This window comes from Seriola aureovittata, chromosome 18 (genome assembly GCF_021018895.1).
Source record: "Seriola aureovittata isolate HTS-2021-v1 ecotype China chromosome 18, ASM2101889v1, whole genome shotgun sequence".
NCBI lineage: Eukaryota > Metazoa > Chordata > Actinopteri > Carangiformes > Carangidae > Seriola > Seriola aureovittata.
Window position 1 is genome coordinate 2,078,322 of NC_079381.1, and position 18,000 is coordinate 2,096,321.

Sequence of the window (18,000 nt, forward strand, 5' to 3'; positions counted from 1 at the left end):
AAACACATTCATCTATAAAACCATTCCTGTCTCATAATTAGTATAACACATGACACACATAACAGTATAATGCTGTCTTGCAGGAAGCTGTTGCATTGACTGACTGTTGCTGTCAAATCTACATGAGCTAAAATGAACATGTACAACTAAAGTTATTCAAAACAAACAGCTGTTTTTTTCAGTGTCCTTCTTAATAAAGTATAATATTTGGGTGTGTTGAGTATCACCTTAGAAATAAAAGATATATTCTAGACCAACTTATATCTCTCCCATGTTATCTTTGTATCTTTGAGTCAATGCATCAGAAGAATAAAAAGACACACGCAGGATGTTAACTTGTACATGTTTGTTAGATTACACACACAGAGTGGTCAAAGCTCTGAATGCACTTCCATCTCCTCCTGGAGAGTGTGTGGACTTTACCCAGTTCTTCTACCATCCCTCCCAGCACCGATGATCTCACCACTTCTTTCGCCTGTTCTGCCAAGTTAAATGAGAGCTTCGTGCCCTTGTGATTCACTCTCAAAAAACACCAGCTCTATAAGGAACGAGTGGATCCCCTTCTGTCAAAGCTTGGCGTGGATCTCCTTGTACTCCTGGTGCCATCAGGGAGATTAGGGTTGGCTTTCCCCGCGTCCTCCAGGGACAGCCTGCCAGTCTGTGTAGTGTAGAAGCCTGAAAATTATGGTCCATGGTCCTCAAGTGTTGAACAAATCTGATGTGTTCTATCAGTCTCCAGCAGAGTGCTGTGGGAGTTCTTGAGCAATGGCATCCAGTGAAGCAGCATCTATTGGAGGACGCCTCTCCAGTCGTCCTCAGCGCCTGTTGATCAGCCGCACTCTCTCTCTCTCCTGGATCTGTCCTCCGAGTCGTACATTTTCAGCTGTAACTTAGTCACCTCCGCGAGACAGGAGCTAGCATCAAGCCTCCTAAGGTCAGTCACATGAGTTTGTTGACATAAGGTCTGGAGGATAGGTGGAAGGATCCAAGGTGGCGATGGTCTTCGAAATACACTCCCCCCCAAAAGTATTGGAACAGTGAGGCCAATTCCTTCATTTTTGCTGTAGACTGAAAACATTTGGGTTTGACATCAAAAGATGAATATGAGACAAGAGATCAACATTTCAGCTTTTATTTCCAGGTATTTACATCTGGATCTGACACACAACTTAGAAGATAGCATTATTTGTAACGGAACACCAAATTTTTAGGTGAGCAAAAGTATTGGAACAGATAGACTTAAAATAGATTAAAGTGTATAAGACTTAATATTTATTTGCAAATCCTTTGCTTGCAATAACTGCATCAAGCCTGTGAACCATTGACATCACCAAACTTTTGCATTCTTCTTTTGTGATGCTTTTCCAGGCTTTCACCGCAGCCTCTTTCAGTTGTTGTTTGTTTTGGGGGGTTACTCCCTTCAGTCTCCTCTTTAGCAAGTAAAATGCTCTGTAGGGTTTAAGTCTGGAGATTGACTTGGCCAGTCTAAAACCTTCCACTTCTTGCCCCTGATGAACTCCTTTGTTGTTTTTGCAGTGCATTTTGGGTCATTATCTTGCTGCATGATGAAGGATCTCCCAATCAGTTTGGTTGCATCTTTCTTTAAATTGGCAGACAAAAAGTTTCTATAGACTTCTGAGTTCATTTTGCTGCTGCCATCATGTGTTACATCATCAATGAAGATTAATGAGCCCGTCCCAGAAGAAGCCATGCAAGCCCAAGCCACGACATTACCTCCACCGTGTTTCACAGATGAGCTTGTATGTTTGGGATCATGAGCAGATCCTTTCTTTCTCCAAACTTTAGCCTTTCCATCACTTTGGTAAAGGTTCATCTTTACCTCATCAGTCCATAAAACTTTGTCCCACAATTTTTGAGACTCGTCTCACTACTTTTTTGGCAAATTCCAGCCTGGCCTTCCTATTCTTCTTGCTAATGAGTGGTTTGCATCTTCTGGTCTAGCCTCTGTTCTTTTGTTCATGAAGTCTTCTGCGAACAGTAGATTCTGATTCCTTCACTCCTGCCCTCTGGAGGTTGTTGCTGATGTCACTAACAGTTGTTTTAGGGTCTTTCTTTACAGCTCTCACAATGTTTCTGTCGTCAACTGCTGCTGTTTTCCTCCGTCTACTCATTCGATGTCTGTTACTTAGTACACCAGTGGTTTCTTTCTTCTTCAGGACATTCAAATGGTTGTACTGGCTATGGCCAATGTTTGTGCAATGGCTCTAATTGCTTTTTTTTCACCCATAGACAGCTCTCTGGTTTTCATGTTAGTTACACCTCTAACTATAAATGCTATATACAAAAACTATAAAATCCAAATCTGAAACTGAGCGTAGACATTCAGTGCTATTTATTGTTTGAATAATCAATGTAATAGGACACACCTGGGCAACAATACACACCTGTCAGTCACATGTTCCAATACTTTTGCTCACATGAAAAATGGGTGTGTTCAAAATAAAAGGTGCTATCTTCTAAGTTGTGTATCAGATCCAGATGTAAATACCTGGAAATAAAAGCTGAAATGTTGATCTCTTGTCTCATATTCATCTTTTGGTGTCAAACCCAAATGTTTTCAGTCTACAGCAAAAATGAAGGAATTGGCCTCACTGTTCCAATACTTTTGGAGGGGAGTGTAGATAGGTAGCAAGTTATATCAACAAATTGTCATGGTTTGCCCTGACAGACAATTTACGTTTGAACTTTTAGACTCTTATGGTTGGACATTCGTTTAATTTCCTGTTTTATTCTGTACTTACTTACCTCTCATATCTTTCATATCTGGTTATTTTAATTCCTGTCTTTGTCCTGTTTCCTTCCTTGTAGATTGTCTGACCCGCTCTAATGTGTTTCACCTGTCTCCTCCCTGCCTGCCTTGTGTATTTAAGTCTGTCTTCCTCTTTGTCTCTGTCAGCTTTCCCATTTGTGTTCTTTTGGAAGTTTACCTTCCAGTACTCTGGATCTTGTTTTTTCAGCATCAAAGACTTTTGTGTTTTTCATTGTCTAAATAAACTTTGATCGGCATCTGCGTTTGGGTCCTTAAAAGTCTCACTCCTTGATTTTGAAATAAAAGAAATGGAAAATGTAGATGTTGTCATTTGTTTCCTACCATAGTTACATGACATCTGCAGGTCAGAGATGACCCTCAGCAGGTTGTTCATCTGATTGGTCCGCTGCTCCGTCTCTATGATACTGTCTGATGCAGGATAGGCTGAGTCAATGTAGATCATGTCCAACAAGTAGATCCCTGGATGAGACAACACAAGACAGCAAATCAATTAGTGGAACCCACCACTGACACTTTGCTTTGCTTTGATAAAATGCTTACTTATGGAAGTAAGTTCATGCCCTTTACCTAGATAGACAGACAGGCAGCCAGACAGGAAGATGCACACCCAACAATGAGATGTTTATATTTGTAAAAGCGATGACACCATTTTCCACATCATTCTGTAAAATCCCCAACATATTACTGTTTCAACCAGGAATGTGTCCAGTTGTTTAACAAACAAATCCTCAGCCAGCTCCGCTCAGAAAGGAGGTGATTATGCTGTTGTGGCTAATATTTCAACCTATGGCAGCTTTCAAAACTAAATATATTCTCGGTGTTGCCCAGGAACTGTAGTCAAGGCTGAAAGCCTCCAGAAACATGATTGTTTGGGGCCATCACTGGACACCATCTTTTCCACTGAAAAACAAACCAATTATATCTATTATGAGTATCGTCATAGCGTAGGGAGCCCCGCCACATGAATTCAGTGGAAGGAGACTGAGCTCTATGACATAATAAGCTTTCACAAAGTTATTAATTAAGCTACTGTAAATTAGGGGCGCCTCTATTCCAGTCCAGAGGGCTGTGTTAATACACCTGAAGCTGTTTGGGAACTGACAAATACAGTACATGTTGTTATAACATGTAGCCCCAATGTCAAGTTAAGTTCATGTCTTGTTAAATTTATTGGATAATATCTTTTATGGTCCAAGAGTGTGTTTAGTAGAGCATATTGAGCTGGATTTGAGCTGACTTTCAAGTTGCATTCTTGGGCCTTAATTAAAGCACCACCATCTGGCCGATTGGACTCATGTTTCTTGGGAAGCACTTGCAAACTATTTTCGGTTTCTGGGCAGTTTCATGTTTCTAGCTTGTTCTAGCAGGTTTTAAGCCTTTTTGTGTTCAACAGAGTGAAGACGTTCAATCAGCCCAGTTTAAACCCGCGGGTTTCAAGATTCACAAAGCCAAACAAAGTGACTTCAGCTAGTTGTGAGACCAATCACACACGTTTCGCCATAATGAAGCCTGCAGAAGTTGAATAATTGTCCACTCAGTGTTCCACTGTTTTTCCCCTCTTCATCAGATGTGAATGAATCTGTGTTCAGGAGATATCTCAGGAAGCTTAATCAGAATTGCTCAAAAGCATCCTGAGTTATGAGCAAATCTATGCTAGGCCACGCCCACTTCCACCAATCTATATGGAGCTTCAGCTTCTTTGGTTAATACTTGCTTCCAGAGCATGTTCACCTAAACTTGTGATATTCTGTCAACTGGGTTTTGAGGTACTTTGTTTTTGGTATTTGTGGCGCCTCCTATGGGTCAGGCTCAAAATGCTTCAGTAGACCTGTTCCCAAACATGGACGCAAGGCAACTACCGGTTTATGATGGTTGGTGAATCTGTCTTGGCCATTTTGCTGCTAAGCAAAATGAGGTTAACTGGCCAATATCTTGACAATTAAATAAGACATCAACCAGCTTAATACAACATTTGATATTTTTGTTCCAATTATGATCTACAGAAAATTTGGTAGCAATCAGACAGAGTTCTAGGGAATCCATCACCCTTCCTATTTTTTCCCTATATTTCTTATGGAGGGACGTATCAGGAGACTACTGACTGATCTCAAATAAAATAATAATTAGAGATGAGGGTTGTCACGCACAATTATAATCCATGTAATGTAATATGCTGTTAAATTTACATTGAATACACTCTTGACAGAATATAGCATATCAAAATAATAGATGAAAACAAACAATATAATAGAGGTCAAGAAGGGACACTGGAGCGCCTACCTTCCTTCTTATTATACACTTTGTTTAATGTAAATGCACATATATGCATATAGATGTAAGTCTGTTTGTGTGTATATATGTATATGTAGTGTATCTGTAACAATTCTGTATTTTTTAACATGCAAACAAATTAACTCAATAAATAGTATATATAAATTCTAGGATGGAAAACCTCTACTGTCTGATATCTGTTTAATGTGTGACTGGCTGCTTTATTTCCTACTGAATTTCTAACAGTGGTATGGGAAAGTATAATTATTGAGCACCACATAAAAGTATTTCCCACATTTTATATCTATACGAGCACAATGCTGGCCGCTGGCCGCATGTTCCCCACATCAATTTGTGGTTGCACATAAAAGCCGACAGCGTCTTTCCTTCAGTATAACACAAACAACCGTTAAACCAAGACAGAAGAAGAGCTGCTAATTCTGGTTTCCTCGTGACTTCAATAACTATTTTTTATAAAGGGTGAAGTTATATAACAATGGTTATGTATTCATTGTGGTCAGGAAAACCCAACGTAGTACAAGTCGATGGGGAAAACACACACACATATTTGGCAATACTATACACACAATGCATTTAGATATACAGTACATTGACAATATAGAAAACACAGTTCATGTTTGATTAGCCATCCCAATTATTTTATTCTGAACAATCAGATATCTGAAATCAAACTATTTAGAGCTGAGATGACATTATTCTTGAAATAAACTTCCCTTAGCAGCACTTTAGAGTAATCTGATTACTTTTTCAGTGAGCAGCAGTGTGAGGGATTGTAATTTGAAATTCAGTAAATACATTAAAGTTGATTATCCCAGCAACGCTCCAGAATCTGTCGGTATGTTATGGATGATGACAGCTGTAATCACCTTCAGTTTCTCTGTGAATGGCTGCTCCTCCATCACTGTCTGGAAGTATATCCTTACTGTATTTACTGTACTGTACTGTACTGTACTGTATTTACTGTACTGTACTGCAACGTGGCTCTTTGAGTGTTTTCTGCAGGAAGCCGTTTGTTCTACGTGATCAGCTCAGTGTGAAATTTGACTTTTGTGAGAAAATGTGAGGACGTTTTTTAAACCTAAATATACAGGCCTATTTGGTAAACCAATATGATGACAGTATTGAAGCCATCGGGAGAATGCGACCCAGAGAAAGCTCATCAAACGTGCTGTTGTAATACAGACATGTAGTGCCATTCTGTTTTTAGCCTGTGCTTGTTTACATTTTGGCAAAATGCCCTCATTAAAAAGTATGATGGGTTAGCTATTAACAGCTCCTGTGTGCAGTGTACCAATGGATGTACATCTATCACTGGATCAATGTGATACTGAGGCAAACTGAAATTTAAGGATGTTCCTTCCTGATGGATATCAGAGACAATGATATCCTCAGGAAATATAAATCACACTGAGTGATTTGGTTTGACTCAATAATGACTGAGTCTCTGAGTGGGACGGTTTTTGACCCGGTTAACTCTCCAGTGCCCCCCCCCCCCCGGGTGGGTTGTTGTCTTCATCCTGCTGAATGTCCATGACTATTACAGATCATATCCTGTAATTTCATCATGACTAAACACCATCTAGAACAATGAGTTGAATTAATGAGGAGCAGATATTTCCTATCTCCCCCTGTGATGCTAATCCTGCTAATCCTGGTGCTGAAGACATTAGCCGTGTTCCAATTCAGGAGCCGAATCCTTCAGAAGACGCGGCCTACAAAGGTGTCTGAACTGAAATGAGACAGTCTGGTCTACGGAGGATTTCCACTTTGTGTCTCCAGCTGTGTCTGTCCGTACCACTGCGTCACAAAGCGCGGCTCCTGTTGGCTAGCAACCTTGACAACACGCAACTTTTTTCCACAAAAACTTGAGGTTTTAAGACTGTTGGTTTTAACAGTTGTACCGTTAGCTGTTGAACTGAGCTGCAAACCCAGTACTTACATTTAACAGTGTAATCCTCAGGCTCTCTGTCAATGTTGTTTGCTGCCATAGTATTTTCATTACCAGCGAGGAATGAATCTTGGAAGAGGTTGGGCCACAAAGGATCCACCTGTCGGAGCTTTCTTTGGACGCATATGAAGGATCTTTCGAAATGGGACAGTTTAGTCACAAACCATGATGCAATAAGTCTTTAAATGCAGCCTCAGAAGGAGGCGGCCCCTGAACTGGGACACAGCTATTGAAAGGTTGCAGGAGTCCATCTCACCATCACTACATCGTGCCAACACTCTGATGTGAGGGCTCCTGTAGCAGTGAGGTAATATGCAACCTATAGTGTTTCATAACCCCCAACGGTTCTGCCTGATTAGGCTTCAAATGCTACACTGGAAAATCACTGCAGCTGAAGTTCATTAGCAGACTGATTAGTAGACATGAATAGGTTCCATCTTTTTTTTCTTTTTTGTACAGACTGTAAATATAAATCTCCTCTGATTTATGTCACAATGAATACTAGCTCTATTAATGCTGTCAACAACAGCTCTGTTGCCTAAGGCACCTCTTTCCAGCTCTGGTCTCACCTTGACCTCTTTGTGTAGTCCTGTTTGAATGCTATCACAGACACATACAGTATCTACTGACTGATACATGTGTTTTATCTGAGGTCTCTGGTTGAGTGTTGACCATTGAGCTGCAGCTTTGTGCTCCTGTTGATCATAAAATCAGTATATTCTCACACTGTCTGTTTTCCTGTGGGAATCTCCTCTGACTGTGTGCATGCACTTTCATCAATGGAGAACAGATGTGGAGGCTCCACAGAACCACATCCGTGGTTTGTCTCCAGCACACAGAACAAGCTACCTCACTACAACACACCAAGCAGCTGAAGCTCTGCTACTGCCATAGGATGTACAGTAGGACATATACACATGTAGTACTACATGGTAGCTTCTCTGGGCTTATAGAAAACAGTTACAACAGACCAACATGGCCCCTAATGTAACATTTAACAAGGACTTTAATGTGCACAAGGCTTCTAGTTTTAGTGAACATATAACAAGAGGTAAAGGATGATGTCATGAGCCTGTTCGGGCCTGAGATGACAGAACTCATCCAATCAAATACCCATTACTTCAGTTCTTCCCCAACGCTGCTGCACGCCTCATGTGGTGGTTAACATGAGCTGAAGCATTATTACAAGCATCCATCATTGCGCAAAACGACCCTGTTCTTCTCGATGGTTGCCAGTGACTGACGGTCAGCTGCTGTTGTTTGGTGAGCTCATTACTCAAGTCACAATGGAAAAACACAAATTTAAATTGTGTCTCCTGCTGTTTCAGGCCCCTGGGAGCCAGTTCCGACAGAGAGGCAGACTGCTGGAAATCAGGTTTAATTGGAACAATATCATGAGAAGAGAATCCCAGCTTCATTCACATAACATCACTTAAAGGAAACACAGAACATCCACTATTGTGTTTTGTTGACTTTTCTAAAAAAAAAAAAAAAAAGAGAGAGAGGAAAAAAAAAAAAAGCTTCTATTTTGCACTGCGATGGAAGCCCAGTTACTTCATCACTGCTGGTAATATAATGGTATAATATGGAAACATACTTATAAAGATCAGTTTCTCCCTGATGTTGAGGCCCTTTGGCAAAAACTCATTTTAAATGCACAATATGTCATTTTCTGTGACTAGGGGTCTCTCCATCGAGCCAATACCCAAGGACAGTGTTTGGTGATGTGAAGTAGTATGGGGTCATGGGAGTTGTTGCCTTCACCACCAGCGGGTGTTTTTGCAATCAGCTTCTCCTGGATTGGATTCCTTCAGTCAGTCAGTCAGTCAGTCAGTCAGTCAGTCAGTCAGTCAGTCAGTCAGTCAGTCAGCCCTTCAGGAGGTTTTTACCTGGAGCTGAATTATCATCAGACAGACCAGGTGATTCAAACAGGTAGAAACACTGAGTAAAGTAAATCTGATCTGCTGCTGCTAATGTTTCTTGGCTAGTTTCTCTAATAACTTCGTTGAGGGGGTTTTCGCCTGGAGCCAAATTATCCACAGAGGTGGATCATTAAATCCTATGAAAGCAGTTTCAAGGTTGAAAATAAGTCAGTGTTTCTCCAATGAAGTTTGGCAGACACAGGACGCCTCGGAGGGACGTCTCTGCGATTTTTCTTTTCAACAGGATGCATGTCATCCCCACAGCAGCCTAAATGACTGTGTTCTTTAACATCCATGCTTTTTGCTTTAATTACAAAGGTTCGGAGGGATTCAGCACACGACTGACAGAGTGCAGGAGGTCCAGGCTTTCTCTGTTTACTGGAAACCTTTTGTGGACACGACTGCAGTGTGGCTGAGATATGATGTGGAAAATAGGGGCAGACGCAGCATTTTACGGGGCTTTGGAAAAGACAAGAGGGCACAGGTGGACAAGTTGGGGAATGTGGATTCATAAAAGTTACAGGACTCCAATAAACTGAGGAGCACAAACACCTGTGCAAACTGTTCCAGTGTGGAGACATTTTGGAATATAAGGTTGCAAATATATTTGTTAAGCTCAGTGGCATTTCCACTGACAGGAAACGTACAAGTTTGGATAAACTGAAAACTCTGATTTTTGTTTTGTTTTTTTTTTTGCATATGAAAAAAATAATCTTAAACTCTGCAGATGCAGAGAACTGCAGGGGAGGAATGTGTCTCAGTAGCTTCACTCATTCTTATCTGGAAGATCCCAGCAGTAGGTTAACATTGGAATTCGCAGGTTTCCTCAGAATATTGACATACTGTCATTTTTCAAACATAAAAATCATCAAACATTAAAATATTTTCTCTTTCTCTATTTACAGGCTTGTGACATCATCATTACACGTCTTAGCTTCCAACTTATGTGGTTGTTTTTTAGAATAAGTTCATCTTACAGCACAGGAGAGAGTCAGTGTTCCAGGGATATAAGAACCATGTTGTCAGGACAATCAGAGCCTTAAACACATTTAAAACGTGTTTGCTTCTTTATCTTTTTTTCCTTTGAATTTTGGTAATGTTGCTCTGGGTGACGTGTACTGGACACGTGCGGTTGCAGTGCAGTGAGTCACTTAGCAGTGGGGTCCACTGTGTGCTCCGGTATATGAGCTACAGTGTGGAGCTTAATTGTTTTTTTTAATGTTAACTGAACGAGGTCGTCTTTTTGAAGATGGTGGTTTAATGGACTGTGTTTAAACTGTCAGGAGTGTCGTTTGTCATTTTTGTAAACCGTGAGGAAACTTTCTTCAGACACAGCACGTGTTGTAGTGTCTGTGAGGAAGTGAACTGTTACAGAGGTTAGGTATTTTGGAAACTGATTTCAAATACATTGTTTTTTTTAAAGTGTCGACCCTTTTTTTTCTAATGACTCAGGAACTGTTTACCAGGAAGTTTGATACTAACAAATTACATGGTATATTATATATATATGTTATGTTTCCTTTTATGTATTAAAATATAAATTGTATTAATGCTAACAAATTACTTAATGTAAATTTGATGCAATTTACACAAATAGAAGAGGAGGTGAAAATGTTCAAAATGAACCATGCTTACATTAATTCATCTAACTTAAAAAAACATTGGTTGAAAATGCCGTTTTCAGTCTCTATAAGTTACAGTTTTACAGTGTCTCCATCAAACTCAATGCATTAAACTAAAGAGTTTTTACGCACCTTCCTTTAAACTGTGTGTTCATGGGATTTGTTGCTGAATTAGAAAACAGAATATTAACAGAAGTGTTCTTTAAAAATTCATGGCTGCATTTATAAAGCACTTTAGTTTTGTCATGAAGGTCTGAGGCCTTTTGGTTCCCAGTCACCTACTTTGGCAGCACATCCAGTGTTGCTATGGATACATTAATGTGAGGCACTGCTTAACATGTATGATAAAATTTTAACTAATGTAATTACTACAAGCCAAATCAAATTACTAGGAACTGCTTTTCAGCTTGATTAACAGAAACATTTATTAACAACAGGCAGGAAGTGATAAATGATCATTTACTATCACACACTGATCGACTGCAAGTGAAGACTAACACACAAATAAACAAACGCTGCACACACACAACCACCCATTTGTAGTTACACTGGCTCATGTTAAAACACTGGAATCAGTCTCAAGATAAAATCTGGTGCCATAATCAGTTTTATTCATATAAACACACACACACAGTGTGGAAATTCTTGAGCAATGCAGTGAGAAACATCTCACAGCAGCAAAGACATGCCCACAGGGGGTCAGAGGTCAGAGGTCATGGAGCAGGGGTCAGGCCTGCTGCACCAGGACACAAACACACAAGCAGTTTACCTGTCTCTGTTCTGCTCGAGTCAACTGTAAGGATTGATCATTTTCTGTACGTGTGTTTGTCGTCTGGTGTTGTGTGTTTGCTGCGCTGACTGTGAGCTTCATCAGCTCAGTGTGTGGTCCAACCACCTGCTCCCAGGGGCCAGACAGAGCTGTGACTGCTGGACTGCAGAGGGCCAAAACCCTCAACTGGAGCTGAGGGCCCAGGGCTCTCACAGCTCTGCAGCACAGAGACGGGCTGAGGCAGAGGCCATCAGTGTTTGTGTTGGCTCTGTTTCCTCTGTCTTTGGATGTGTGATGCTGTTAAATGTTTTCTCTTCAGGGTCAAACGTTGCTGCTGCAGATTTATCTCTTCAGCTAAGCTCAGGGGTGGAGACCAGAACACAACCTCAGAGTTACAATCACAACAGTTCAGCACCTCCGCTCCAGTCTCTATTCATGGATAAAGCCCTTAGAGATGAACCACCTCATTTTAAAGGCCGTCAGCAACACAAATAAACAGAAAGTACAACTTAAAACAAATCAGCACCAATACACTCAGGTGCTGTTCAGACCTGGTGTTAACGCACGTTACCACTTGTGTCTGTTTTTAGCCGACTATAACAGACAGGTCGATTGTCAATGTGTTTGTGAGAGTTCATTCTAAATGTAGAATCATTTTAGTCAGTAAAGTAGACTGTGGACACCTGACCCTGGATCTGCTGAAAATGATCCTCCTAATCATTAGCTTAGCTCAATTTAAAAACCTGGTCTGTTTGGTTTATAGAACATAGATGAAGCTTGTGTGTTTACATGCTGGGTTGTGTAGTCTGTTCTATAGTCTGTATAGTCAGTCTACAGATCTCAGTTCTGTCTGTGCCGACAGTTTCCACTGAAATATGATTATTTCTATATTATTCTGGAGTGTTCGTCCAGATGAGTCAGTTTATTTTCCAAGTTGAGGTATTTTCTTATATCAGAGCCTCATATAAATGACTACTTCATAGTTATCTGGTAAAACTACAGGAGACAGTCATATGTGTAAGATGATGGTCCACAGTAAACGCTCACACTGACCCTCTCTTCCTCTCTTACTCTTGTGTTTTTGAAGCTCACTGAATGCGATATCTTTCACAAGGCTTGTGTTATGTATAAAAGCAAAATTAAACTTCTGGCCCATCAAATGCCTGGGTCCTCGGCCTGAATATACTTCCACATCTGGGCAGACTCCAGCTGTTATCCTCCTCCAAGAAGATTTTCTGTGTATGCCAGAATTGGTCCAGATGTGGAAGCAGCACCTGACAATCATGCTTTACATGGGCTAGATTCGGGCAGTGGAACCGGGGCGTAGACTGGGCCAGAAGAAAACAGGCATGCAAGTACGGGCCCAATTTATTTTGCTATCTGTGTTCCCTCGCAAACATGCAAGACGAGAAAAAAGCATCTTATAAAGGGTGAGAAAGGTAAAATTAAATGTAGAGTTTCAGTGTGGTCTGCAGAGCTCCACAGGTGTGGGATGAGCTTGATAAATATCAGCATTTCTGTCTGTGTTTAAAAAGAACTTAAAGCAGCAGTTGCTACTAAAATACGTTCAAGACCCCAAGAGGCTGGGGTCTTCAGAACCGGTTACTCTACTGTGCTACTATCTTCAATTACCATTTATTTCTGATTGTGTATGTCTTACACTTTGGATTCATGTTTTAGGGTTCAGGGTATTAGGATTTAGGATTGAGGTATTTTGTGGCTATAGCTGTATTTTTTACACACAGGGACCAGGCATGGTTTGTTTGCTTTCACTTGTAAAAATACATCAATGAATGAAAAAATGCATCTCAGTTAAACATTGGGTGTTTGGGGTAAAAACACTGAGTGCAGCTATCACAGCAAAAAACCTGCTTCAATCTTTCATTCAGATGTTCACACACAACAATGTCCTGAGACAGTGTGAGAAATAAATTACGCCTCACCAACTTTATGTGGAAAGTTATGATTTCATCATTAAACATTTGACAAACAGAGGTTGGAGCAGCAGGGAGAGTCTTCATCACTAATGATCACACACTGGGTTTACAAGACGTGTGCAGACTGTGTCGGTGCCAACGTGGAGAAGTGTAAAAGCTCCGCTGATGAGGGTGGGATGGAAAACAGTTGTGGAAATACTGGGCAGCACCTCAGGCAGCATTTTAGTTGGGTTTATAATGAAGAAACTCAGAGTTCGAACTGTGATCACACTGTTCATTACACCTCATAATGTCACTGGACAGAATGAATCTTTTTATCTCTAGCTGTTCAGATGTGTTGCTGACAGAGTGAAAATAATTTTATCAAAGACCTCGAGAAGACAAATGAGTCCATGAGTGTCATGCTTCAAACTCCAGGAACTACACCTCCTGTCTCCAGGCTGAAAACCCCTCCAGCTACATTCTTCTCCATGCTACACCCAAACCCCTCGGAGACATACTGGCTGTCCATGATATCAGCTGTGTTGGCAGGTCCAGCTTAAATATTACATCTGCATAACACAACACCAAATGCTTCACAAATATTTGCCGATTGTGTCATCCTGACAGACGGAGTGCGGGGTGTAATGTGTTTCAGCTGTGCTCCATCTCCCTGCCTCTCTGATGCTCAAGAGGAAACCGGACACAAGGCGTCCACCGGCCCATTACACCAGTCAGACCATCACAGGCGGGACTGGACTACCAACCGGGCCCCGAGGGACCATGACAGAACTTATTCACCCGAAGAGGTTGTAGAAGTCTATTGTCAAATCGGCAAACATTTAAGAAGCTGGGATCAATGAATGATTGTAATTTATGCCAAATATATACAGTATACATTTGCACACATATTTGTTTTTTCACAAGGCTCTTATCAGACAGCTGCCTTCATGCATAAAAGCTGACTGACCCTTTTACTACTGCCAGTCGAGTTTGTCTTTCTGTTCAGACACACAACTGCAAGGAGTGATGTCATCACATGAACTTACAGAGCACACACACAGACACAGTGGAGAGAGAGTGAGCTGCTAGCCGCCGTGCTAACTGGTAAAACAGATCTGTCTCGTCTCATCCTCAGGTCGGAGCTTCTGGAAAAGTGTCCGAGCCTCCGTGTGAGACGCTTTGATCCGTGACGGTGTTTTTAAAAGTTATTTAAGAGCAGTTCACCCTCAGAGGAAGGAGCAGCTTACAGTGGTTCAGCACCGTGCTGGACAGGTGACAGCTGTGTTTACAGTGTCGTGGGAAAAGGGGCGAAAATCAGAAAGTTCGCCCAGGTGTTGTGTTTACATCACTGCCGACCAGAGCCGATAAATTCCCACATCTACTGCAGAGTCATGTGACCCGGGTGTGAATGCTGGTTGTTCCCTTTTCTATTGCAGACATGATGTTAGCAGGTCTGAGCTGGTTTTTTGACCAGAGGAAAAGGGGCCTAGTTTTATTCATCCATTAGGAACTTCATTTATGCAAACACATCACACAGCCGGAAAAACCAAAAACACACAGTACGCAACAAACAAGTGCAGCTTAGCTAGTGTGAAACTGGTTAAACTAGTGTGCATGCTTAAATGAGTCCATAGAAAAAATAATGGTAGGTGAGTGAGGTCAAGCCCCAGGATAACTCAGCCATTCATGAGTCTGGACATTGCCCCACTATGTCCTGAATATGAGAGACTTGTATCTGCAGACTGCTGTAGATGCTGCTTAATGCTTCTTGCTGTTGTTCTTGCATGTGTTTCCTTTAACTGCTTGATGTTGGATTTCTGTGTCCCCCTCTTGCTGTGTCCATTGTCTAAACCGACAGGTTTTAATGTTCCGCTTCTGCGCCCTGTGAGTCATTTCACCACGGTAACTGCTCACATTTTTACAACTGAACTAAACGACTGTTTGTCATGAAAACTGAAACCTGGGTAAATAAATCTGTCAACAGGATCAGCTCACATGAGACCTGACACCTTTAGCTTTAACATGTCATTTGATTTACCAGCAGTTTGACATTGTCACCATCAGTGAAAACCTATATAGTGTTCATCACTTGATTTTTTTTTAAAAAATGGAGGTAATGATAGAGCGCTTAAATGTAATGACTGAAATGACAAAAGTAATTTTAGGTTTATCCTACTACAATGGTAAATGTACTTATATAGCACTTTTCTTTTTTGAAAGTCTTTTACATTCAACTGTGTGCACGTTTGTAATCTTTTCTATAATCCGTAGGCCACACACACACGCACACGCACGCACAAATGATACATCAGGCCCTTTGGGGTTCAGTATCTTGCCCAGGGACACTTCCACACGCGGACCAGAGGAGCCGGGAATCAAATTATCAACCCTCTGATTAGTAGATGATCCTCTCCGCCTCCTGAGCCACAGCCACTGGCAACGTTTTGTAGTTGTACGTGATAATGTGGTTATTATCACTGTGTGGGAGCTGCAGTGAATGATTTTTAAGCTGATGACAAGTAAAGTCCTGATTAAATATTTGTTGGTGTCTCAGCTGAGTCCTGATGAAAGGAGAAGTCTCTCTTCTCTCTCACTGTTTTTCATACACATGATTTTATTTCTTAAAAATTCGGATTATTTCATTTTCTTGGAAAACCAAATTGGTTAAATGTCTGATATCAGTTCTCATATCATTTTAATAATATTTCGTGACATAGCTTTCACACGTATATATATATACACACATATACGTGTATATATATATATATATATATATATATATATATATATACACACATATACGTGTATATACGTATATATATATATATATATATATATATATATATAGTCTAAAGGTCTCTGTCCATGTGTTGTGTGATTATAGATCAGGTCTAGGTTCTATATTAATACTGTGAAAGTATCAAAGCCTCAGTCCACAGAGAAATGCACACAGCCTGTATTCAGAAACTGAGCCTTAAAACCAGCCGTCAGGACTTCTGGGACTTTTTGATGTCACAAGTAGTCACTAACCTCAGCCGTGCCCCAAGCCCCGCCCACCTGGACCCACCATCCAACCTTGCAGGATTTGGTTTCTCTGAGTGTTTTCCTGAAATCTGCTACATTTATTTTTATTGGATCACTCAGAAAACAGTCAGCCAATCACAAGAGAGGCTCAGAGACTCCTCTCTTCTTATGGATCAACACTCCAAATAAAACACAGAAGTGTAAACTGACCTTTAAATCAACAACCGATGTTGATTGATGTGCTCATGTACTTTTCCATATTCTTATTTTAAATAAGTCACTTATACTTTTCATATACTCTTTTTTTGCTTTTTCCTTCTTATGTATGTATTTTTTATTTGTTTACTTACTCATTTACCCATTTAACACATTTAGTTCATTCATGTGCTGATGTTCATGTGTTATTTGCTTTATTGACCTACTATTATATATCTATTTTCTTTATTTGTCTTCTTACATACGTATTTACTGAGCTACTGATGATTTACTAATTTTATCAATTAACATATCTGTGTTTTCTAGTTGTTGTTCAAACATGAGCTCAGTGCTCTGACTGGATTATCAGGATCATCACTTCCTGTATACCACAGACTTTGTTTTCTTCATGAACCAATCAAACAGCAGCTATATAGAACAGTAAAAAGCTGTGAGGTGAAGAATCATGAGTTTGCTGCTGTGATCTCGGTCTGAATGAAGAGTGAGCTGCAGCAGCGGAGATGCTTCACAGCCCACTGCCTCTTCCTGACTGCTTGCTGCCTGGCTCTGCTGTAGATCATTACCAGGCCCATCAGAGCAGCAGGCTGGTGCATGAATAGAGAGGACAGAGAATGGAGAGCGGTCACAGGCCGGGGCACGTCCCCCTTTTATAAAGCACAGGAAGGGAACAGACGCGGGACTGCATGACGCACAAAAGCCGCTAGAAGAAGTCTAAAGAATCCCACTTTGTTAAAATGCACATACAGGAAGGATCGCGACAAAGAGGAGGAGGAAAGGAGAATCTGGTTTTATGCTCTCCTGCATGTTTCAACTTCACATAAAGCTTCATAATATTTCCTTTAGTGATTTGACTTGGCACTAATGTATCTACAGTTCCTCCTCCACAACACAGACTGCCTAGTTCTGATAAGAACACAGCTCATTGAAGCTACAACATTAAACCATCTGATCATTTCTCTGCACAAGATTTTGGACCTAGAATAAAAGTACCAATCAACACAAGCGTCTCCTCCCAGAGTCGAGTTTCTCCAAACGTCTGAGAGGATCATCGTCGTCCTCACCTCTGTGACCTCTGAGACACAGGGATAAAGGTCTACCATACATCTCCAGTCTGTGAGCGTCTCGTGCAATTAGAAACAAATACAATGAGTCACTGAATATTTGTGTTTGTCGAGTCGAGTGTTTGTCAGGTGTTATGTAACCAGTAAATTACTATGACAACATAACAAACTGTATCCAAACTCTTCCACCTCTGGTTCTGGCAGACTGTCTGAATGGACGGCCTTTGCCTGGTTCACAGATAAACATCTCAGCTCACAGAGTCTGTGTAAGGGTCATCTCAGAGGCGGGGAATACAGTAAAATACCCAGTCTTAAGCTGGTAGACTACATCTCTCTGTTCCTGTTAAAGTCCAGGATTACAGGTCTGTCTGAGGCCACAAAGATCAGAGCCACCATCTTTGTTCAAACTGAAATTAAAATTCATTTAATCAGCACC

General features: G+C 40.9%; 1 protein-coding gene across 2 annotated transcripts in view; it reads right to left on the reverse strand.

Annotated features, from left to right (window-relative positions):
• The window catches only part of LOC130186927 (ras-specific guanine nucleotide-releasing factor RalGPS1-like), a 105,894-nt gene that overhangs the window by 38,130 nt on the left and 49,764 nt on the right, over positions 1 to 18,000 (reverse strand). For both annotated transcript variants that reach the window (XM_056404280.1, XM_056404281.1), the window contains exon 9: positions 3,113 to 3,250. In XM_056404280.1, the coding sequence (XP_056260255.1) occupies positions 3,113 to 3,250 (138 nt within the window). The remainder of the gene's footprint in view (positions 1 to 3,112; positions 3,251 to 18,000) is intronic.